This window comes from Centroberyx affinis, unplaced genomic scaffold (genome assembly GCF_046629955.1).
Source record: "Centroberyx affinis isolate AG114_WGS23_722 - 3 ecotype Tasmania unplaced genomic scaffold, CSIRO-AGI_Caff_v1 ptg001934l_1, whole genome shotgun sequence".
NCBI classification, from domain to species: Eukaryota; Metazoa; Chordata; class Actinopteri; order Beryciformes; family Berycidae; genus Centroberyx; species Centroberyx affinis.
In genome coordinates this window covers 37,083-61,108 of record NW_027280295.1, presented here as the reverse complement: position 1 = coordinate 61,108, position 24,026 = coordinate 37,083, and the positions used below count along the sequence as shown (strand labels likewise).

Genomic DNA, 24,026 nt, shown 5'->3' with positions numbered 1-24,026 from the left:
GACAGGTAGTGGGCCTTGACTGTTATGTGAGTCTTTCTACCATACAGACTTTCAGGCTGACTTGGGCTTTTGTTATCACACACAAAATAGTTACAGAAATTTGATAATTTCTTGGCACAAATGACCAGACATGATGGTATAGATTTCTGTTCAGTCATAAGTTTAAATATTCAATTTCTACATTATATATAATAATTAAATCATGATGCTTGTAATGGGGAACAGCTATTCCTACATCATATAATGAAATCACAACTCCCATTTGTTCAGTTCACAAAGATTTGACTGAATATTGGCAAGACTTATTTTATAGTGTTGGTGGTTGACAGTGGTTCATATTACAAGTACCCGTGATTTCATTGTGATATGATAATATTTGATAAGACATAGTGCCATATTGTGATGTAGAAGTAGGGTAAACTACATTTTATCTACACAAAAAAGAGTTATGGAAACATGTTTTCCTAAAAACCCTTTATGTGTTGTTTTATGGGCTGCACCACCGAGTTTTACAACCAGATGGCTGTTAAAGACTTTGAATGCTAACAGCAGCTGTTAGTCCAATCCATTAGACGGACGTAGTTGAACAGAATCAATAAATTTGGAGTCGGCTCTATTCAGAATGGGGGCGCTCCTAAAGGGAAAAAAAAAAACCCAAAAAAACATTATTACTTACTCCAAGTTGTTAGCTAGGTTACATCAAAGTTGCTTCCCGCAGAGTCTTTGGCAGAACAGTCTGGATGAGACTATTTAATGAGTAGAACAATGCAAAACTTCACCCTGCTGTCCAAGCCTTTCACCAGTAGATGGAGGTATCGGGACATCACCCTAACCTACATTCGCTCCCCTCGCCCACAAAGCAACCTGATGCAACTGGCTTCTCAGCTTCACAGAGCCCGCCCACGACGTTTGGGTTGCTGCCACACTGATTGGTCAGACGTTTTACGTGTCAACCAAAGACGCCAACCCATTGGCTTTGTCACTTGTCAATCAGAGTTCTCGGCCAGGTACCACAGCAGAGCGCGAGACAACGAGGCCACGTTGACAGTGTGTGACAAAGTCAGTCGATATTTCTGTCCAGTGGTGGCTGTGTTGGTTAATCAGGCAGCTCACGGGCTCTTCGTGATATTCGTAAGTCTATTTCACAGTGCAGATGTTTACTGTTGTTGTTGTTTGCATGCCTAGCGCCATGTATACAAATAACAACCTGTGGAAGGGTTGCTTGCTCCGCTCAATCAGGAAGTAAGAATTTGTTTACTTGGCAACTGACTTTCTTGGTGTATGATATTCAATGTATAACCAGTGCTGTAGCCAGAGACTATTAAACTGCACACCAGTTACTGGTGATCCACTATCTAAATTGGGGTATCCTGTAACTGTTGTTGTTGAAGTGGAAATAGATCCACCCCTGCCAAACTTATTATTTGCAACTCTGTTCACATTCGCAGGGAGAATGAGTGTGGGTTTCATCGGAGCGGGTCAGCTGGCCCACGCTCTGGTGAGAGGGTTCACTGCTGCAGGTTAGTTTGGCTCATACTTACACCATGTATACATTGCCATTTGTATCTGCCTTGTGCTCTCTCCATTGATTGCAATCAGTGCCTGAATTGATTTCTCAACTTTTCCCCCCCCCCTCTCAAGGCGTGATTGCCACCCACAGAATCACTGCCAGTTCCCCAGACACAGACCTGCCCACAGTATTGGGACTGCGGGTGGGTAGACAATTGAGGATGTATCAGTGATAATTTAATGATTCCTACTAATGATTTCTACTGAATTGTTTAATTCTGTATCATGTATTTTTGTTTACTTTTTATGGGGGTTATTTTTCTTAAGAAGAAAATTTCCTTGCTTTGTTTACATGTAGTTGAGAAGTAGAGCTGCAACAATTAATCGATTAGTTGTCAACTATTAACTTAATCGCCAACTATTTTGATAATCGATTAATCGGTTTGAGTAATTTTTTAAGAAAAATAAGTCAAAATTCTCTGATTCCAGCCTCTTAAATGTGAATATTTTCTGGTTTCTTTACTCCTCTATGACAGTAAACTGAATATCTTTGGGTTGTGGACAAAACAAGACATTTGAGGACGTCATCTTGGGCTTTGGGAAACACTGATCGACATTTTTCACCATTTTCTGACATTTTATAGACCAAACAACTAATCGATTAATCGAGAAAATAATCGACAGATTAATCGACAATGAAAATAATCGTTAGTTGCAGCCCTATTGAGAAGGCTATTGTTGGCTTACTTTTGGCCCCTGAAATACAAAGTATACTAAAGTGACATTACATAAAACAATGTCATTTATACAGAAATTGGGCGTGAATCTCACCACCAGCAACAAAGAGACAGTGAGCAGAAGTGATGTTCTCTTCCTGGCTGTGAAGCCCCACATCATTCCTTTTGTACTGGATGAGATCGGACCGGACATCGAAGATCGTCACCTTATTGTGTCGTGTGCGGCAGGTGTCACCATCAGCTCCATAGAGAAGGCAAGTCACAGGAGCCCTCTGTCTATCCAGCGTGCTGACTCATCAGGGCTGGATGGTGGATGGCTGGATAGTGGTGTGATATGGTGAAAATCCTGCAAAGTTCCTGTTAAGTATAGGAACAGGCCCCCTCAGGCAGAACAGTCACAAGCTGTAACATGACACACCGGTTTGCTGCTCCTGCTTAAAACAACTCAGGCTACATGTTGCGTAATCTAAAAAAATCTATTGTTTTAGGTGTCAGATAAAAGCAAAGCATTAACTATTCTATTCTGGAATGCATTAAGTGTATAAACTTGGATCCATTTCAGCTATAGTTGTGCATTAAAGATAAAAAGCAACTTTTTTTCTGTAATTTCAAGACAGTCCCTGAAATAGTGCCAATCTTTCCCCTCACAGAAGCTGCAGCTGCATCGCCCTGCTCCGAAGGTAATGCGCTGCATGACCAACACCCCGGTGGTGGTGCGGGAGGGGGCCACAGTGTACGCCACGGGCACCCATGCAGAGGTGGAGGACGGGAAGCTCCTGGAGCAGCTGATGGCCAGCGTGGGCTACTGCACCGAGGTGGAGGAGGACCTGATCGATGCCGTCACTGGACTGAGTGGCAGTGGCCCCGCTTACGTGAGTCACTTATAGGGCGGAAAGATATTGGCAAAAAATTTAATTGCGATTATTTGACAGAATAGAGACAGAAGGTTTTTGTTGTCATCATCATTTTTTAGAACTTTAAAATTGTTTAAAGTGATTTTGTTAAAAAAAAATAGATGTCAGTGTGCAGGATTTACAGAGTTTGAGTATGATGAAAGGTTTTCACCAATATTGTACTTGATTCATGGACCAAAGATTACCTGAAGCACTAAAATACCTTGTTTAGAAATCTATTCTGGACGCTCCTCTCTCTTAAGCAATTAATTTGCAGCCTCTGCGATTTGGAAGTTCATATTGAGATTTCAATTTTTTTTGTACAGCTCTAGTCAGTTATGTGATGTCCAATGTGTTGTGCAGGTCTGCCTTACCTGCAATGTCCTAGAAGATTAGTCTATTGCATGTTTCCATTTATTCTATCAGCCTAACAACTCTTTGTCATCTGATTGGTCGTTTGTTTGTTTATGTGTACATGATAGTATTTGTGGTTTGGCAGGCATTCACAGCTGTAGATGCTCTTGCTGATGGTGGAGTGAAGATGGGCTTGCCCAGGAGACTGGCTGTACGGCTCGGAGCCCAAGCCCTGCTGGTAAGAGTATTATCTTTAAAACGAATATATATGTGTTTACTATATGACATAATCCATGTGGTGTTGGTCTGACATGAATCTCTGTTTGCATTTCTCCTAAGGGAGCAGCTCGAATGCTGCTAGACTCAGAGCAGCACCCCGGTCAACTCAAGGACAATGTGTGTTCACCAGGGGGCGCCACCATCCACGCCCTACATGTCATGGAGAGTGGCGGCTTCCGCAGCCTCCTGATCAACGCTGTAGAGGCCTCCTGTATCAGGACTAGGTAGGTTTATAAGGTGCCAAGACAGGTGGCAAATTCAACAATCACATGGCTCTTTTGGGGTTTTTTTATGCTACACTGGATATGTTTTGAAGTTGATTCTATTACTTATATGTCCAAAGGGAATTATGTTATTACACCTTTCTATTGATAGACATATCTATAATTCAGGCCGTATATGGACCTACATGCAAAGAATTTTACATTGGGAATTTTGTTCACTGGTGAATGGCAATCTATTGACAAATTGATTATACTAGGGAATTTACTAAAGGAATGTCTCTGTATACCTCCCCTTCTTTAAAAAAGGGAACTTCAGTTTTTGGCTGACCAAGAGCAGATCTCCCCAGCTGCCATAAAGAAGACCACTCTGGACAAGGTGCTGCAGCAGCCAGGAGTGACTGCGGCAGGTGTGGGAGTCAAATCTGGCGGGCTCAGTCTCTTCAACAATAACAACCCAAGGACCAAGAAGAACTGAGCGGTTTCTCACTGGTGGAGAAACAGCACGTCTAGTGCGACTTGTCACATCAGTGAAGATGCATTGCATTTTGTTAATAAACCACTAAATGCAGGTAGCTGTTCAAACGTGAGCCAACCTAGTGGTCCGTTAATGGGCAGAATTCCACTCGATTCAGGATGATACCTAGTGTCAAGAAAAGCTTTCTATGAGTAATATTTTTCTGCTGTCATGAAATTAATTTCCTTTACCAGGGTGATTAGTTTACTTCAAACTGGTTGCCTGCTTGCCCATGCAAGTCGTCATAACAGTTTGATTTCTGGCCCATCTCCTGGTCAGTTACTGGACTTTGATATAGAAAGACAATTTTAATGTATGATATCTCAGAATAATGTGACATTCTGCGTCTTTTCTCAGGCAGTCATGATGTCTGATGACTCCTGGAATTATTTCACTGGATAAAAATGATGATTAGATTTCCTTTTAAGTTCACTGTGCAATGCAATCCAGTTGTCTGAAGTGAAGAGATAAGCTCCACATCATGGCTTTCTGGCTGTGGTATTACAATCCAGCCTGCTTAGATGCAGTCCCAGAATTCTGTTGTTGTACAAATATTTCAGCACTTAAAATGTTGTAATCAAAATCTAAATTGTATATTTTATAAATCCACGAAACTGTCCTGTATGTGCTCTAAAAGCTTTTATTATTAAATATAGGGAATGGAGTGTGGACTTTGTTAATTTGTGCCTACACAGCAAGTGCGCAATTAGATACAGTAAATTCATGGGTATCAGTATAACATGGGTTCAGTGTAACACTGTGCAAATAGTCTGTGTATTGGTTAAGTGCCTTTTTAAAATGTTTTCTTTCATTACTTGCGAGGAAAGAAGATCCTTCATGAATGAAGGCACGTGACCAAACACGATGACGTCTGGCTTCGATACAAGAGAAAGGAATCAACAAGGAGAGCACGAGCTGGCTTTTGGAAGCGCATGCTTCTGTGTCAGTTTGATCGAAATACACCCGTACCTCCAATGTTTGTTTTTTTTCCCTGTGACTATAAATAGAGGACACTGAGAATTAAAACATCAGAGAACGGCATTTTTTTTTAAGTCAGGTGAGTCCTTACTCGAAACCAAGCGGTGTCCGTGTTATGCTGAGTGTGCACGCCTTTGCTCCGCCGCTGACAGGCGCAGGGCTGGCCGCGGCTAGCTTCTAGGGTTAGCTAGCTTCTTATGTTTCCCAGCAGCGTCTAGTTAACCCGACATAACCAGAATAATGCCGGATGCTTTACGATTTTCTCTTCAAAATGAAAGCGTCCAAATGACCCAAGCAGGTGAAGCGCATGTTAATCAGTAAGGGTTTTATTTTGAAAGCCCTAGCCGGAAATTGTATTTGTAGTCGGGCAGGTTTGACAATGGTCGGGTTTCTGCCATGCTGAGATGGCAGCTAATATTTTGTATACACTTTTGAGTTATGCCTAAACCGTGTCATTCCGGTAGCGGCTTTGATTATGCGCGACGGCCAACCGTTTCACACGTGAACGGTGGTTTCCCCAGTTGAGCAATTGTTCGTAGGACCGTAACGTTATACAGCAGGAAGGCTGAACACGGGGATTTCCTCGCTTGCTTGTTTTGTAGGCGGGGAGTTGTTTGCCAGTTTCACAAGCAAGCGTTGTAACGTTGGAGACCGGATTGGGGAATGTCAAAACTGTGTAACTAGGTTGCCATTGTAATAAGTAGACAGTTTGCCAAGGCGTCTTGTGTCCGTTATTGGGCTTCTTGGTGGTTTGTCAACTCATGCGCTTCTTGCCTTTCAAACCTGCTGCTTCATCACATCGTTGTGAAAAGGAGCGAGAGCAAGCCGAAGCAGCGGTTTAGCGAGATCAGGTGGGTTGTAGTATTTCTGGTGACATTTATTTCAAGGATAAATGTGATTGATAAATCTGTGCAATGTGTTTTTTCTTTGCTGCAGTTTTAAATGCATGCAAGGGTTTCTTATTTTTTCAGATGCTTCAAAATCATCGTTTCGACAGCAGTATTGAATTGGTTCACCTGAAGTGGGAATTCATTCAACCACTGGTTAAATTGTAACAATGGCAATGCCTAACCAAACCGTCCTTGGCTTTAATATCTCATTGCAGCATGGCAGTTTACCACAGTAGTATTTTATTATCCCAGTCAACAAACATGCAGCGGTATTTTTATCATGCTGAATCATCACAATGATGTATTTAGACGTTTTGAGAATCCACCCCGAAACATGGCACCACCGGACAAAGGTCTGCTCGGTGGATAAGGATCGATGTTTATCACCAAGCTGCCGTCATCGAGGAGATAGATCGAAATGGTGCTGATTTATAGTCCAACTCAGTCATCAAGCCATGAGCATCAAGTGATGACCATCATGCATTTATCAATAGCCTCATCTACATTCAGCTGAGAATGTGCATTTTATTGCAGTGCTGTCATGATGTACATCAACAAACAGATAGGGTGTGAGTACATTAAGACTAAGTGCTTAGGTGTCAACTGCGATGTCAAATCCATTTAAAAAATGCATGATAAGCAATATATTATGCCTATGTTGTTATAATGGAGTCCTTCAATGAGTGGCTTTTTAAACTGGGTCGTGTGTGATGACGGGATGTATGGGAAGTTAAAAAACATAACATCCATGTAACTCTGGCAGTGCTTTTGAAAGAAAATGCCAGTTTAGAAAATAAGTATTTTTGATGGGTGTGTATGGAGAGCTGTAAATGCTTCAGGTTTTTGTTATTGGATGGTAGGCTAAATGCTATTGAGTACCGGCTTGCTTGTGACATTATTTAATACAGTGTACCACAGCGTTTCTCTGCTCATTTTGGGTCGGCAGATGCTCTTGTTTCGCAGTATATGACATGCTCAAATTTGCTGCCTATTAGAATGCAAGCTTATGGAGGGCAGGTAATGAATTATCCATGGAGAATCTCTGTGCAATTGGAAAAGTCACCTTGGAAACTGTTGAGTATATAGGCAGGGGTAAACAGACAGAAGTTGCCCATTCTTGCTCAGATATTCAACTTATTTCATCATCTCTGTTCATGCGAGCAGGGCATTGAAGTGTGTTTAGCAGACAGTCCAGCCCCACATCAGAAGCCCAGCTTTGCAATAAAGCGTAATGCCCATCTCTGCCTCTCCCTGCAGGTAACAAGAACAGATGAGGGCCCATATAAGAGCACAGTGGGGGGTGGCAGAGGTGTGGGGATGGAGGCAGGGAGTGGTGGAGATCAGCTCTGAGATTTATCGCCCCTTGCATTGAGGTAGCCAAGATAAAATAAGGCTGAATACTGTAGAGGTGAACGTAGTGCACAACTCATACCCAATGGCATTGCTCAGAATGGGCAGGCGGTGGAGGGTGGAAGAGGATATGCGAGGTTGATGAAACGCTAGGCAAGACTACACAGCAGAGAACGGCGTGGCCACCGACACCTCTGTATGGCCAACGCGACTCTGTCTTGGGAGTAGTTATGCCTATTCAGGACAATTAATAGCCCCCAGAAAGGAACACAAATGTGGGATTTGTCCACAAAAGTGCTGCTTAAGCTGCACGGGGAAATGGGAAAGCCTGGAGGGAAGGGAGAAAAAGATCAATATAGTTTTTTTGCAACGGGGAGGGAATGCTGGTGATGAAACCCCTTGCAAGTGTAGTGCGGATTATGATTGCTTAGCATTGCGATATGCCCGCTCCACTTCTCAAAGTAATACTTTCATCCAGACAGAGCAGTGAGGGTGCTTGATGAATTTCTGTTTGGAACTTGAGTTAGGCTTGGCATGTTCATTACTGCCCTCCGTGTGTTCATAATTTACATTAGCCAAGATTTGAAAGAACACAGTGAGTCTACACTGTGGAGCAGTTCACTGATTGCTGTTTTTCATGTAACCTACTTAAGCTTGGCTGGTTTATGTGTGAGACACATCAATGGTAGGCTGTCATTATGAACAGAAGTGATTTAGCACCACTCATGTATGATATATGTGAAACAAGCTAAGCCAAAGTGAAATCAGTGAATGAGCTAGGGGAGGAATCAGCTGGTTCATCGCAAACCTCGTAAGTCAACTCTATGTAGATTTTTGGGATCACTAGTTTCTGCAATCACAATTCTCAATGCATGCATTGATTGTATTTGCATTTTGGAGGGTTTAAGGGGACACCATTTGACAGCGTTATGTGCTATGTTATGTTATGACTATCTTCTGATTTGTGGGGATCGAACCTGTGACCTCCCTTTTGCAAGATGGTGTCTTCAACCACCAGGCTATCGATTGCGATCGCTATTGATGCTTTGAATTTATCTTAGTTTCTGTTTATTTTATTTTATTTGGCTATGACATTCTTCGAGGTCCCAGAACACTGAGTAAGGCTTAGTCCAGGTGGAAATATGTGAGGGAAGGAGAGGAGGGTCACATTGAAAAACCCCACAGTTCATCTGGTAGACCCAGGTTAAAAGGGAGCAGTTCCTTTCTATTTGTAATGAATGCATGCTTATTAATCCAATTTTAGGGGTTTTAACACAATCATGATTTTTTTACATAACAAATTTTTCCCTGCTGCTTATAGAATCACGTTCAGTTTGAAGCTCCATCAAATATCCTGACAGACATCACCATCAATCCTTAGCTATAATTTGAACTGAGTGGTGTCAATGTTATTTATAGAAATAGCGTCTTTGTTGCTTTCAGGTAATAACTTTGGTAACTGCCTGTATTTGAATCAAAGTGCTCCACAGGAAAAAATAGTTTAAGAATGGGTAGTGGTAAATGTTTATTCTCATTTTGTTTATGTTTGGTGATGCTGCTCAGCTTTGTTTGAATGATCTTAAGGGACATTTCAGTTAAAGAGAACCTGCCCTGAATCATAGCAATAACACTATGCAGTGGTAAATCGCTTTTAGATAATGCAAAATAGAGGTGCAATGTCAGAAATTATCCAACAAGTGAAGAACACCATTATTTCACTTTAAATTGTATTTAAATGTGTGGAACTGCTCCAGTTTAGCCTATGTGCTGAAAACGCTATGTTGTTGCTCGTAGGTCAGTGCAATATGCATTTATGCATGCACACAGTGTAGTAAAGCTCATGGATATTTTGCCAGTGTGTGGGTTGCCTGCAACCCTTACTTCCTCTGCCAGTGCAAGGCTGATGTATCAAGAGCTATTCTCTTCCCTTTTAATCAAGTCCTCCAGGCAGATGCTGTGGAAGGCCAATGGAGTCTCTTCTCCTGTCCCAGTACTTCTATTAACACAGCAGCTGAGAGAGTAAACAACAGTAACTGAGCTTGGAAATGGCTTCTATATTGAAGCATTGCTGAATGCAAACCAGTGTAGCCCAAGTCCCTTTAAACTAGCCTCACATTATCAGTGGCTTCAGAAAGTATTCAGCCCCTTGAGGGTGATGATTCTTTTTTTTTTATTTGAAACCATAGGAATGGATGCAGATTTCAGCCATAAATGTACCAGGTTCTATACCAGAGCCAATGTCCATCACAATACATCACGTCATATTTTCTATTTTTTTTTTCTATCTATTTTCAGCTTGCAAAGAATAACAAGTGTCACACTCATGAACCTATTGTCTCCAGGAAAATTCAGCAAAAGCAGATCAATTTCATAAAAAATATGCTGAAAAAAAATGTGCTCCAGGAAACTGTATACAGTTATAAAATATTTACATATTCTATCTTCTCTGCTTTCATCAGCTGTTTTTATAAATGTGTCCGCAAAGCTTCACAATAGTAAAAAAAAAAAATGACACACCAAAGTGTGTGTGTGTGTGTTTATTTCTATGTAGTTGCAGTTGTCTCCTCAACAGCGTCTTCTGTATATGTTTTGAGGAAAACTTTAACTGCTTTACTTTTTGGAATGTTTAATTCTCCTGAGTGCCTTTTGGAGATGCAGAACTAAACATCATGTTTTTAATCTTGGTGAATAAATTCAATTTAATGCTTTACTGCGAGTAAGAGTAGCACTTTTTATCTGGATTATGCAGCAAACCTAAGTTTTGTGACACGTCCACCCTGTCACGTACTCTCATGCAGAGTCCACCATGCTTTGAGATTAATATCAAATGCATCTAATATTGGCTTGGCCAACAAGAAAGACAGAATTACAACAATTTTGACTGAAAACACATGATTAGTTTAGGAGGGTACTTAATTTAATTAGCATTTTGTTGCTTTAAATGTTAATACCACCGTACAAATGTCTTATATTACCTCTTTACTTTGATGTAGTATAGAGTCCTTTTAAATATATTCCCCAAAAGAAGACATTAAAATGATTGTATTGCACAGAAAAATGTGCAAAAGATCTAGGGTGAAGGTTGTTAACTGTAATTTTTATAACATCACTTAAGACCGGTGGTATTGTCCGACATATTTTCCCTGGTCTTAGTTAAAATGTAATTCTTCATAAAAATATGTTGGACAGGGGTAGAGAGGTAAAGCACAAAACGAAAATAAAAGATAAGAGTGTGCAGCTTGAATTTTGTGGCTATTATAAAAGCCTCATGTCTGCACCTCGCTGGGTGCGCGTTCTCTACTGAAATTTCAGAGAGGGGTAGGCCGCCAAAACAAATGGGCCAGGCCTAGATGCTGAAAGTCTTACTGTCGTCTGTAGCGTAAATAAAGCTCCAGTCTTATCACAAGAGCCCTAATCATTCCATTTTTTTTTCTTTCTTTCTCTTTTTATACAGCAGGTGGTAACATTCATTCCATGTTTTTTTTTCAAAACCTCATTTATGGGGGAATAAGGCACATTTAGAGAGGCATGAAAAGAGTCAGATATCCTGGGATTCCACATTGATTCCAAGTTCTATTTCTGGACTGGGTTTTTTTCCCTTACAAATTTCTATTTCTTCTATTATAGCGTGTTTCTGTTGACTCTAGTATTCAGCATCTCGTCTGTTCATCTAGCTTCATAGGACTACATTTGCTGGCCAAGACAATATGAGGATACTGTCCCGTCTGTCGCGAACAACCCCTTATCCCTCTCATGGGATTTGATAGCCTGAGATCATTGTCGTAGTTTCTTTATTCCAGGCCGATCTTCGCGTAAGGCAGGCATATGATTTCTGTTTATGTTTAGCCGTTATTTTATCATTGCCCCAACCCTCTAATGGTCAAAGGTATTGGCTTAGTGTTTCCCCTCTACTACCAGTGCATCACATTTCCCTTTGAAAGCTGCTGAATGATTTCCCCTCTCCCTCTTTTTGTCACTCTTATTTCACGCTCTGAATACTTAGTAGTTAATAGCTTCCCTCCCCTATCCTCTCTCTCTCTCTCTCTCTCTCTCTCTCTCTCTCTCTCTCTCTCTCTCTCTCTCTCTCTCTCTCTCTCTCTCTCTCTCTCTCTCTCTCTCTCTCTCTCTCTCTCTCTCTCTCTCTCTCTCTCTCTCTCTCTCTCTCTCTCTCTTTCTTACACACACACACTGTCTTCTCCATACATAAGTTTACATCAGCCTTCCAGTAACTCTTCCTGAGCTATCAGAGGAGTCTGATTTTTAATTTGCAGTTAAATGGCGCCCGACACATGCAGCTTGCTTGATAATTGACTTCACTCAGCTGAAGGGAGGGATGATTAGATCTGAATATCTAGGCGATCTTTTCAACTCAGGATGAGGAGGGAGGGAGTCAAACTACTGGTTCTGATCAGGCATGAAATGTTGAGAATGGCTATTTATGGCATGCAGGGTTGAAACTGTTGGCTGCAGTCAGCATTCAAAACCTGGGAGCAGCAAGTGGACAAGTTAACAAATAAGGCAAGCATTAAGTTTCAATTAATGAGCCGAAGCTTAATGAGAAAGTGCTGACATGTTTATTTTCACACACTTATCTCATTATGTGCCTTTCAGTATCTTTGTGGACGTCAACACTCAATTTCCTGTGGAAAGTCCATGATAATGGAATGAGAGGCTACAAGTCTCATACATTATTGATCAGGGAAACTGAGTAGGTGATCATACAGACTTAATGCCCAACCCTCTTCTAGTCGTGTTGATCTTCAAAGTCGTGCATTTTTGCATAGACAAGGGGTTGAGATCAGGGCTAAACCGTGTTAAGATCTTAGGCCTAATTTACACTCGGGCCACACAGAGCTTCTCTGCAGGCCTGGACTGGTCGCAGCAGACGACAGAAAATACAACCAGCCAAACGAACCACATATAGTGTATCTTCTCTTTCTGGAGATGACTATAGTGTTTGGTGAGAGATGAGATTCAGCTGTTTGTTTCACAGAGTTGAATTGCCATTGTTGGATGCTGTCTGCCTCCTCAAAACAGCCTTTCATCAGCATGCATCTCCACTGTCTAGTTTATTCACTTCATTAAGAACCTGCCGATGCCAAGTGCTCGGTCGCTTCCTTTCAGGAATTGGTAATGACAAGTTAAATTTGGGTGTGCCTGTATGGTTTTGGTAATGTGTGTATGTGTGTGGATACACGTGCATGTGATAGCTATACGATATGCGGCCCACTCTCATGTCTCAGTAAAGCCCCTGTTAGTCCTCCCCAGCCATATTTAGTATTCAGAGAGCAGGCGCTGCTGTAATCTGGATTCTGAGGCGGGTTGCTGGGGTTTTTGTTTGCTCTTATGGCCCTGATAATCTTGTTACACTGCTGTCAAGTGGAGCTGGCTCTCCCGCCAGCCCACAACCCCCCATGCATGCCACCTCCAGCACCAGCAACCCCCCATCCCCATCCCCATCCCCACCCCCACAGCCTACCGCCATTTTGAGACACCCGCTGATGGAGGAGCCTTGGATGTATCCTTGAAGAATCACCTCCTGAGCATCTTTATTCAGCCTCCCGCCCCCGCCCTTGTCTCCCACCCCCACCTTGGGCGGTGAATGACGGTGATAAATATTCATCAGGGGACGCAGTGCGTGGCTGCTGTAGGGGAGCCTTGGTTCCCCCTCAACAAAGGGTCCCCTAGCTAATGGTGTCCATCCTTGGCAGCCCCCCTGGAGAGATCCTGTAGACGGGATGAGATCATTAAAGCATGACACGGGCTCAAGGCCGGACCCATCATGTCACATCAGCATTTATCCCACCGCACAGATTTTTCCCCCCTTCTGAAGTCTCACCTAGGCCGACCCCACCTTCACAAGCTGCCCTCTATAGATTTAGATGAACACGGACAGCTTTTGAAGGTTGGCTGGATCGCTCTCGTCGTGTTAGTTCAACTTCACAACTTCCTAATTGGCACCTTGGTCGTGGTCCTTGCTGAGATCAGGATTTTTTTTTTTCTCAACCTGTTCTTCTCAAGCTCCTCTAAATGTGTCGAGCGTGCATTTTTCACAAGGCTGTTCAAGTCTCTCTCTCTGTCTCTCTCTCTCTGTCTCTCTCTCTCTCTCTCTCTCTTTCTCACCCTCCCCTCCCTCCCCTTTCTCTGGGTGACCACACTCAGCGTTTTCTATTTCCTGTGGGTGTGATGTCTCTCCTCCACAAGCAATCAGCTCTGATTTGTCAGCGTTCTTCCAGGCGATTCATAAAAATTCAGCAAGCGCCTACAAAAGACGCCTGTGTCCCCGCGCTCCCCACCTCCGCTGCCCCTGTGCTCCAAGCAGCAGCTTTCCCCTCCTGCTCCCTTCACTCGGCACACACAATAGACCCGAAATTGTAAATAGGAGCTAATACAAGTGTGCACTGCGCAAGAGAGACATTTGTGTCCACTGTCCTCCATTGTGACTGTTAAGAGGGTGAACTTGTCAAATCCAAGGGCATCCTGTGCTTGCTGTCGAAAACCATGCGGGAGCCTGAAATCTCCCAATCACTTGCTTTTTTCCCCCTCAGTGAGTAGGATAAAGATATCAGGTGAAATTATAGGTGTGTTTTTCCCTTTCTTTGTGTGTCAGTGTGTGTGTGTGTGTGCCTCTTTGTCTGTGTGAGGTATGATATGCCTGGTAGTGGAAGGGAGCAGCTGTGCGTTGGACCTTGTCTATGTTGTGCTGCCATGCCCTGTCATTGGTAGCCGTCTGTTGGCAGCGGCCTGTGCTGGAGGGTTGCAGCCTGGGCGCCATCCTCCCACAGTGTCATATGGTGAGCTTTTGGCTTGCCAAGCCATTCCTACTATGTTATCCTACACAGCTGTGTGGCAGAATACGCCTCCTCAACCTGGACAATGTGCCATCTCTCTGCATTTCCAAGATTCCAATTGGTTTTTGAACAATGTTGGGTCTAGGCTACTTAGGGAAAATGATAGGCTTATATGAAATTTGGAAGCAGCCGCCTTTTTTCTACTCTCATCCCAGTAGCTATTAGCGGAGTACTTTCCTGTCTATTTGTCCATTATCTGTGCATCATCAGGCAGACCATTATCCCATTATGTTTTGCATCTGTGGTCCAAATGCTTACTGGAAATGAGTCACCACAAAGGCTGGTGAAAGGTAGGTGTTACTATCAGTCAGCTATTCATAGCTAGCCCAACAGGGATGAAAATATCACATTTAAAAATCCTCCACAGAATGTCAAAGGCTTTTTAGATAGGCATCTGCAGCAGTGGTTTTATGAGGAGCCAGAGGACTTTTTTTGAAAGGAAAGCATCAAGAATGCAAGTCACAATCTGACCTCATGTTATGTCCCCAGCCTGTGTGATAGTGTCGTATTCAGGTCATTTTTAACAAGCGTCTGTCTCTCCCTGTTTGGCTCAGGTGACCGGTCCACCTGTAGCACCCTTTTGTTGCCATGGTAATGTCCTGGCCATCTTGGTGCACTTCAGAGCTACTACTCATCTGTTTTTTTTTTCCTCACTGAGCTTCTCTGCACATATACATACACTCAATGACTAGCTTAGTGGACGTCTCGCCTATAAACACATGCAGGCGCTGACACTAGTTCTTTTTAGGATTCCTTTTCGGATTCTTTTCTTTTTTTCTTCTGTTTTGATGCTAAAAAGTTGGAAAAGCCCACATGCATTTGTTTATGTGCTCAGTACGCACACACACTGCTGGGCTGTGTAAATCAGCTTACCGAGGCAATGTGTTGGCTGGGCTGGCTGTGGCGGGTGCCTGTGTCGCTGACGCAGCATTTACTGTGTGTAGTGTAAAGCACCCATGGCCACAACTGTTTTCGTGTGTGTGGGTGTGTGTGGGTGCATGCTCGCTTTTCCTGTGACAGGGCTCACACTGTGGAAGGCACCTAATTCCCTCTGTCTGTCTTAACACCGGTAGGCTAGCTTTCTCGCCTGCACAGCTCCTGTTGGTCTTCCCTCACTACTGACATGACAGAATAAAATGCAGCGTAGGCCTATTATTCTGGATGTTAGGTTCAGCTCTGAAGTAATTATAGCCTATCCCTTTTCATTGATTTATGGGATTATAGTCACAAACAGGCCAAATCTAGACAGGTGTGACTGTCTAGACTGGATAGCTTATAAAGTAGACAAAAGCCTGTTACCCTGTATCCCTCTGTGAATTTATTTATTTGAGCTCAGTTGAGGGTGTATGTACAGTAGAAAGGCTTAGGTCCTTTTCAGCTGAACCATGTCCTCTGCTGTTTCTGCTTTGAGAGGCTGCCCGTAAGGGAAATGTCTCCTCTTGAGTTTTGTTTTCCAAGAAATCATTGTGAACTGCTGCCAAGCTACTAAATGCCATCCTCCTTGCGATTCACAGAAGCCAGTGGGCTGTGCCATCTCTGATGTCTCTGTTGAAAACAGTATGTTCCAGTCTGCTGTTAAAGTGCAGTGCAGGATTCAAGCGAGAGATCTTTGATGCTCGTCCTTTTGTAAATCCTACATATTTGTGTAGCATGGTCCTATTTACCCTGACTGGTGTTGGAGCAGGGAGGGGGGGACGCCACCAAGCTATTCACTCAAAATGACAGGTGAGCTAATGGTCCAGGTACCGCTTGCTAACCAGACTTGGCATCTCTTACAAGGAAGTCTAAAGTCCTTGACCCACTTTGTGCCTTTTGTATTTTAAGGGCTTAGTCATGTAGCTTCCTTGCCAGAAGCAATGCATTCTTGTGTATTCTAAAGAAATTGTCATTGTGAAAACTCCTCTAAGCCTCCTCTAGTATTTTTGTTTCTATACTGACGGTGAATTTTCTTACCCTCAGACCAACCAGCAGTGCAGTTGGACGCGGCTCTCGTGGCATGACTACCACAAACAAGGGAAACAAGGCCTTGAAGGTATGTTTACTTGCATGACGCAGAACTAAGTTTGTCTCTGCCCTCACTGGGGAGAATTTTAGATGTCTAGATGTTGAATGTTGATGTAAGGACAAACGCTAACTAATCTCTATCCCTGTCTGCGTATTCCCAGGTGAAGCGGGAGCCAGGGGAGAATGGCACCAGCCTGACAGATGATGAGCTGGTGACCATGTCGGTGCGTGAGCTGAACCAGCACCTACGGGGCTTGACAAAAGAGGAAATCCTGCAGCTGAAACAGCGGCGACGTACCCTGAAGAACCGGGGCTACGCCGCCAGCTGCCGGGTGAAGCGAGTCACCCAGAAAGAGGAGCTGGAAAAACAGAAGGCTCAGCTGCAGCAGGAGGTGGACAAGCTGGCCACAGAGAATGCCAGCATGAAGGTGGAGCTGGATGCTCTGCGTTCCAAGTATGAGGCCCTCCAGAGCTTTGCCAGGACTGTGGCCCGCAGCCCCGTCACCTCAGCCAGGGGACCCATGGCGTCTGTCATAGGGCCCCTCATCCCTGGCAAAGTGGCCGCCACCAGCGTTATCACCATCGTCAAATCCAAAACGGAGGCCAGGTCGTAGTAGCAGAAAGGGTGGCACGGCAATTTGTCAGACTAAAATAGAGTCAGTGCATCGTAACAGGGCACAGGATCAGCTACCTGTCTCAATTCTCTGTTTTAACTCTTGAACTCTTGGCACTAACACTAACAATATGCTTGGCCAATTCGCTCTTTCAGTCTGACTCAGCAGTCTGCACCTGTAGAACAAGAGTGTTGTACATTAGGGCCGCACAATTAATTGTGTAGTGCGACTTAAGTTTCCACAGTTGTTAATCAAATAATATTGGCAATAACATTTCATTTCACTTAAAAAGCCAGCTGTGGTGCAAATTGTCAAGATGGTAATATTTGATGAAAAACGTACAATAAAATAATTGTACCTCAGATCATTGAGACTAATGATCAAGTTTAATTATCACAATCACATAATCTAGCAAAATGATTTGGGTTATTATTTTTGCCATAATTGTGCAACCCTATAGTACACACAGAATGTACATGAGCTTTATATTTCGCACACCGGTTTCCATAAGATTAAATTCACATGAATCTAGAGGGATTGTTGATGCCCAATCCTTAACTGTTGTCTCTTTCTGGCATCAAAGTCAAACTGTTGACTGATTGGTTCTTGTTTTTGGACGTGGTACGTGGCGTACTTGTTGTTTCTTAAAGATTGGCCTCTTAAGTCCTTTCCGTCCTTAGAATTGATTCGTGCATTGATTCGTCTCACAACTGATCAGAACCAGTCAAATCACATGCAGTAGGCATTACACCCTGCCCGTTCCAGCACTTATCCCGCTTTGAAATCCTCTGCTTGTTATTATGCACTGACTTAAATTAGGACAAGTAACAAATGGTCTCAAACTCTTGGTGTGGATGCTACGGATGTCTTTAAAACAGCCTGACTAACCCAAAACTAGTAAATTAGTCCAATTTGTGATTTTGTTGGTTGTCTGTCAAGAATATAAACATGAAATAATGCTCCTAAATCCAGCATTCATTTCTGTTTATGCATCTGTGACAGGCTTTAATGAACTTGTCATTATCAATATGACTGGTAGATGCAATAATATACGTATGCACTGAAAATACAAAGAGGTCTTGCATATTTATGGTAAGTGGAAATGTTTAAAATGATCAGCAGTTTTAAATGGTATTGTTCCAGAGCTGAGTGCCATTCCAATATGACAAGATTCTTCTCCAATATCTGAAAACCTGAATGTTATTACAGTAATATCCTCGTGTTTTGTGGGGACAGTGTAAACCACAAACATTTTGAAACATAATTTTTGCTCATAGAGAAAATATGTTCAAGTTGTTTTGTTTAAAAAAATATATATTGCAGTTTTTGTAATTACTTGTTGACAGGGCAGTCAAATATTTCCAAAAGAAAAACTTTACACAAGCTTTACTGTTTGAATCGTTAAGGTGTAGAAATCTTTGTCTAACGTTGAGTTCTTGGTTTTTATTACTGCGTAGATTACCTTCCGTTGTTTATAGAAATACAGAAAAAGAAAACATAAAAAAACCTGTGATATCTTTTTTGCAATTGTACCGAAAGTGGCTTACTATTGAAGTCTGATAGCTTTTTCTAGTGACTAGGCGCGTACTGTGGGGTAGCGCGTGATGTGATGTGTAAGTGACAAGTTGGCAGTGTCGTTCACTGTATAGATGTCAATGCTGTGCTATTTAAAACAAATCTGTAGAGCTAATCTAGGTGGTGTAAACAAGGTCAATTGTCTTTGTTCGTATTGGCATCTGTGATATCCTCCGCTTCCTTGGTGTTAGTTACAAATCATTTTGTCATTAAGAGTTTACCATATTGAACCATGCAAGACAGAATTGGGTGAAATGACATTTGGATATCCAAAAAGTAGGATTTTAGTGAGCGTTAAATTAAAGGATCTGTGGTTTTCTGTAGCCTAGTGCCACATTCTCCTGGCAGAATCTGACTAATGGCTGCACTGGGTGCTGGATCCCCTCTGAATACTTACTACATTTTGGATGTCAGTTTTGACTTAACCTGAAAGTAAATCACTTTGTTCTATGAAATCCATGGGAAGATGGTTTAACAATCTGATAAAAGTTTTATTATAGTATTCGTTCAGGCTACTTAATTGGTCTTTACTCAGAATTAATTGCAGTTATAAAATTCCCTTTTTATAGACTATATGAAATTATAACGGTTAACATTCAGCCATGTTTTTTTCAAACCTTGTTGAGAAAGCTTGCAATTTCTCACGGTTGTGACTCAAGATCCCATCAGTTATCTTTGGGTTTTTTTATAAAAGATAACAGCTGAACGGTGCAGCATCACTTGTGTAAATTTCCCACTTGTCTTCAGATTGTCAGGTTTAAAGCGGTAGGGCTCGGCCGAGGGTACGTATGCACTAAGCTCCTGCTTGTTTTGCTCAGGACAAAACAGGTCACTCTAAAAATGAACAAACGTTTCTAGATGAGAAGCGGGGAGGTAGGGACGGCAGCTCTGTTCATTTTTTTTTTTTTATATAATAAGCATGCCATAAAGGGCTTCAATCCACACTCAGAAAGAGACACAGCAAGAATTACAATCAACAATGGCTGCCAGCAGCACTTCTTCTGTGCCAAGTGTCGCATCACTCTTCTGATCCTCTAAAAGGAATTTAACAGTGAAGCAGTTTTACACCTCAAGGTGAAAGTAGTTATGTAATGACATTAACACAATACACTTCATCCAAATCGTGTTCTCCTGCTGGTCAGAGCATCTTGGGATGTCTAAAACAGTGAGGTATTTCATCTAAGAGAAAGAGAACATTTTGTGTGTACCGTCACTCTCAAAACTACATCTAGACCATGAGTGCTGGTTATACTGTATGTGCGCAATTATCCTCACTTTGTCAACATGCTTAGCTATTTACATGGACTGGTTAACTGTGGGAAAAATATTTATCAGACTCTTGACATAGCCCAGTATTGATGTTGGCGTCCTTATTGCTGTGGCAGTCTTGTGGAGTGAATCTTTCCGTGTGAAGTGTCTTTACGGTGTTGAAGTGGCACCGTCGACCAATCTCTCGATCTCTGCTAGAGATGATTTCTCTCTCACACACACAGGTGTATAGTATGTAGCTACAGTAGGTATTAATGACCATTGTGAAAAAGTGACCCTTAATATGCAACTCAGTGGAAAGGTGTGAAAGAGTAGATGTAAGAGTAATCTATATTGTCAAAGTGACTATGGTCTGTTATTTAATAATTCTTGCTCCAGTGTTTTGTAATTTTCTTGTAAAAAAAGTGTGTTTTCTTTTGCCCTCAGATTTTAAACCCCCAAACGGAAGAGCAATTGGCCCTTGTTCATAGTGTAATGTTCACACATGGTACTCTCTGTCTGAAAGGAATCAAGGGACAGTTACCCAAGGCCTCACACAAGCCTTACTCACTAAATATTATCTGGTTTTTAATTAGCTGTATTACCTGACCCATAAATTGGACTTTGAGATCCCATTGAAAGATACTGCTATTATATTATATGGATATTAGCCCATAGGACAAGACTGAGGTTGGGTTTTGTGCATTGAATGAGATGGATGCTACAATAGATTCTATCACAAGGGCCACTTGCAATATCTTTTTTTGTGTGTGTTTGGAAGATTGAGGTTCCTCTGCTGCTACACCAGTCATTAATGCTCATTGTTTGCTGAAACAACATCCACAGCATTTATGTTTCATTGTGTGTTGAGTGTGTATTTGAAATTGATCTTATCAACACTGTAATTTGTTCTGCAGATTTACTTTTTACTTGGTTATGGCTTTTTTGTTTACAAGCAATGTGTTAGAGAGGATAAATAACTTAACAGCACTTGTGTGGCAGTTGAATTTACTAGCTCTCAAGACATCGGCTTTTTTCATGAAATTATGCTTTGTAAACAGTTGACTGTGCAGGTTTTTCCTCCATGGAGTGGGTCTGTGTTTCAAAGGTATAAACATCTGACTATAAAGCGAGTAATACAAAGTTAATCAGTTTTGTTATTTTTCTGTATGGGTTGTAATAAAATATTGCAGTACTTTGTATGAAAACAGACAATAGTTAATTGTAACTATTTATAAATTAAATTATTGTACTTTTTGCAATCTGTAGATAAGTACTATGTATTCATATATACAGTAACAACTGTGGATTTAAACGTGATTCTCTGAGGTGTCTAAGTTATTGATGTATATATTGTATGTTTGTTGATACAGCTTACTTTATTTTCTATAAGACCAATAAAATGTTTTGAAAAAGGCTTATAAGCACTACTCTGTCTTCGGAGGCTTTAAACACTGTTGAAATTGGGTTTTGTCATATTCTGTGGCGTCATTGACCCAGTTTGATACTTGTAAAAATAAACTGGCGGGGAAGGCTTTTTGCCGTCCAGGGTGGGTTTTAGAAGACGGCGATCATTTAGATGGCACGATTTCTTTTTCTGTGATCCAAAAAAAGCCGTCGGGCGACCCACTTTGGCTAACCTCAGTGGACATATTTTTGGCCCGACACGAGTAAAACATTAGAGTCATGAAGGATGTCTAGGTGTGCCTGTCCTAGATTAGGGGGAGTAGTGAGTTAGTCATCTGTGCTCCCTCTGGGGCTCCTGAGCCCCCTCTGTCTCAGCGCACCTCATCAAACATCAGCCTCCTCAGCAGCAGCGCGCATTCAAAACGCATCTCATGAGACAACACGGAGAGACAAAGAGACAGATGGCTCAAGACAAACTGCGTCTCATGCCTCTCCGTCCTGCAGGGCTCCGAGCCGCTGAAACCCCTGGTGCCTCCGTACCATTTCAGCCTTTTATTGCTCTTTCTTTGTCTTAAAACGCGGAGGGGGCTGCTACAGGTTTCTGTGACCTGTGACTTAAAAGATGCTCCTCTCCCTCCTCGGATGCCTGCCCCAGACAACCGGATGGCCTCTGAAGAGTTGATTAATTTGGCGGGTTGGGTTAAGGTGAGCTGGTGGGCAATCTAGGACAGCATTCTTCATCTTCACCCACTTCTGCAGCAGGTGCCTGCCCCAGTTCTCAGACCACAGCCCACTGTACAATTAATGTTGCCATCCCCATCAGCAAGGCCAGCCGTTCATTTACCACGCCCGCTCTGCCAAAAGCTTGGCATGGGGCTCCACTCTGCAAATGTCACGGTGGCAGAGGACATGTCTATTTATGTGAGGATGTTACACAGAGCAAGACGTGTACTTAGTCCCTCTCATATTAGCTATTATTTGAGCCACTTTACGCTGCCGTGGCGCGTATGAGGCAGATGGCAGATGAGGCAGCAGTAGAAATGCTTATTTTAAACAGGTTGAACACCACGATTCGCTGGGGAGTCAATGGCATCTGAGCAATAACAGCAAACTTGATGTGCATTGCTATCCAGATGGAGGATAACAAAGACAGTGTTATAGAGATACCTATTCAAGATTATTGTTGGTTACGAGGTTATTTTATAATGTCAGCTTTGCAATATGTGGATGTGGGTTTCCCTCTGCTGGCGCTTCAGTGTAAAGACATCATTTTACTGCTGTGATGTGATTTAGCAGGGTTTTTCCACAAGATGACGCCATACTGTCCTAAAAGGAGGCTTTAGGAATCCCTATAGTGGATACACATTAACAGGTTGAGAAGTAATTTCACCCCACATGAATTCTCAAATTATGAAATAGCATGGCCCAAAATAACTTAAATCAGCATTTAAGGGTGTAAACTTGCCTATAGTCCTATGTTGCCTGTGTTGCAATGACAGATTATTTTTAATAGGCTAGAAATCACATCTTACACATGTTTTTTCACATTTCACTTTTTTTTTTATTCAAGCCTATTCTTAACAAAAATCATTATGGCATTTCTATAATATTCCTATAGAGACTTGTGTTCTGTGGTAGGCTACTCAGAAGTTAGTTTATAACAACCTTTGTGCTTGAAGGTATATTTATTATCTTTTTTTTTATCTCCTATGGTATCACTAGAAATTTCCTATAACATTCCTATAGGATATTGCATATAGTTTATAGTTTGTTGTAATATTTGTATAGTAGGCCTATCTATCCTTCTAAAATTATAGGATTTGTATTTATTATCCTTAAAGTTTACATATAATGGCGCAATGATGTAGGCTTACCATACCCTTATTCTAGTAGGCCTACTAGGGTAGCGTGCATATTTTCATATTTTATCAATTAATTATTTCCCCACAGCCACAGGACCCATACAGAAAAATACATTTCACATATGCTTCAGAGTTCAGAGATGTGTTTCAAAAATGTTGGCAAAATGTGCATTGGTACATGTGACACTTTGAGTTGACAAAATAGACATATAGGAAGTGCATATAGGAAGAACATGTTTCAAAATATAGGGTATTTCGAATGAATGCCATCTACATGCATGCACAAATTAATGCACAGATACATTTGGCTATTCTTTGTAGCCTATATTTTGAAACACATCTTTTAGCATATTCTGAAATACATGTGACATTTCATTTTGCAGAATGGGGACACAGAGTGCAGTAAATCGAGGTCCGTGTTAAAGACAGGCCTTGGATGATCACCAACTGGCATGTATTCACAGACTGCTATGGCAAGTAGCCTAGTATTTCTGTGTGAATACAGATATTGTCACATGACAGTGGAAAACGCCGCTATTATGTAACAACATGTCTGCCCAGCAGTAGCGGTCATCACACGATTCAACCGGTGTCAAGCGAGACAGAATACACACGAGTTCAGGTCGGGACTTTCAAAATAAAAGCCTCATTGACGAGCATGCGTTGCACGGTTTTATACGAACAGCGACGCCTTCCTTGTGGTCCTTTTGGGCTTTCTCTTTCTGACTTGACGCACC

At 42.1% G+C, this 24,026-nt stretch overlaps 2 protein-coding genes across 3 annotated transcripts; both read left to right on the top strand.

Moving 5' to 3' along the window:
* Nucleotides 1-1,005: 1,005 nt before the first annotated feature.
* Nucleotides 1,006-5,174, top strand: pycr1a (pyrroline-5-carboxylate reductase 1a). The gene is made up of 8 exons (XM_071530514.1): nt 1,006-1,131; nt 1,449-1,520; nt 1,642-1,712; nt 2,321-2,500; nt 2,897-3,118; nt 3,639-3,731; nt 3,833-3,996; nt 4,303-5,174. The coding sequence occupies exons 2-8, from the start codon at nt 1,454-1,456 to the stop codon at nt 4,469-4,471; spliced, it is 966 nt and encodes a 321-aa protein (XP_071386615.1). The 5' UTR covers nt 1,006-1,131; nt 1,449-1,453; the 3' UTR covers nt 4,472-5,174.
* An 11,401-nt stretch (nt 5,175-16,575) lies between these two features.
* Nucleotides 16,576-21,340, top strand: LOC139653618 (transcription factor MafG). 2 transcript variants are annotated; one of them, XM_071530508.1, is made up of 3 exons: nt 16,576-16,611; nt 16,745-17,190; nt 19,766-21,340. In XM_071530508.1, exons 1-3 carry the CDS (start codon nt 16,576-16,578, stop codon nt 19,800-19,802), a joined length of 519 nt encoding a protein of 172 aa, XP_071386609.1. In that variant the 3' UTR covers nt 19,803-21,340. The 2 variants fall into 2 exon arrangements, with proteins under 2 accessions (XP_071386609.1, XP_071386610.1); XM_071530509.1 differs by having other exon boundaries at nt 16,745-21,340.
* Nucleotides 21,341-24,026: the final 2,686 nt, after the last annotated feature.

Bases quoted from the DNA above. Each gene is read 5' to 3' on its own strand.
- LOC139653618 (XM_071530508.1), top strand. From the start codon at position 16,576: ATGACTACCACAAACAAGGGAAACAAGGCCTTGAAG. The intron at 16,612-16,744 runs GTATGTTTACTT...GCGTATTCCCAG, and splicing joins AGGGAAACAAGGCCTTGAAG to GTGAAGCGGGAGCCAGGGGA. The intron at 17,191-19,765 runs GTCGTAGTAGCA...GGCTGCCAGCAG, and splicing joins AAATCCAAAACGGAGGCCAG to CACTTCTTCTGTGCCAAGTG.
- pycr1a (XM_071530514.1), top strand. From the start codon at position 1,454: ATGAGTGTGGGTTTCATCGGAGCGGGTCAGCTGGCCCACGCTCTGGTG. The intron at 1,521-1,641 runs GTTAGTTTGGCT...CCCCCTCTCAAG, and splicing joins GAGAGGGTTCACTGCTGCAG to GCGTGATTGCCACCCACAGA. The intron at 3,732-3,832 runs GTAAGAGTATTA...ATTTCTCCTAAG, and splicing joins TCGGAGCCCAAGCCCTGCTG to GGAGCAGCTCGAATGCTGCT.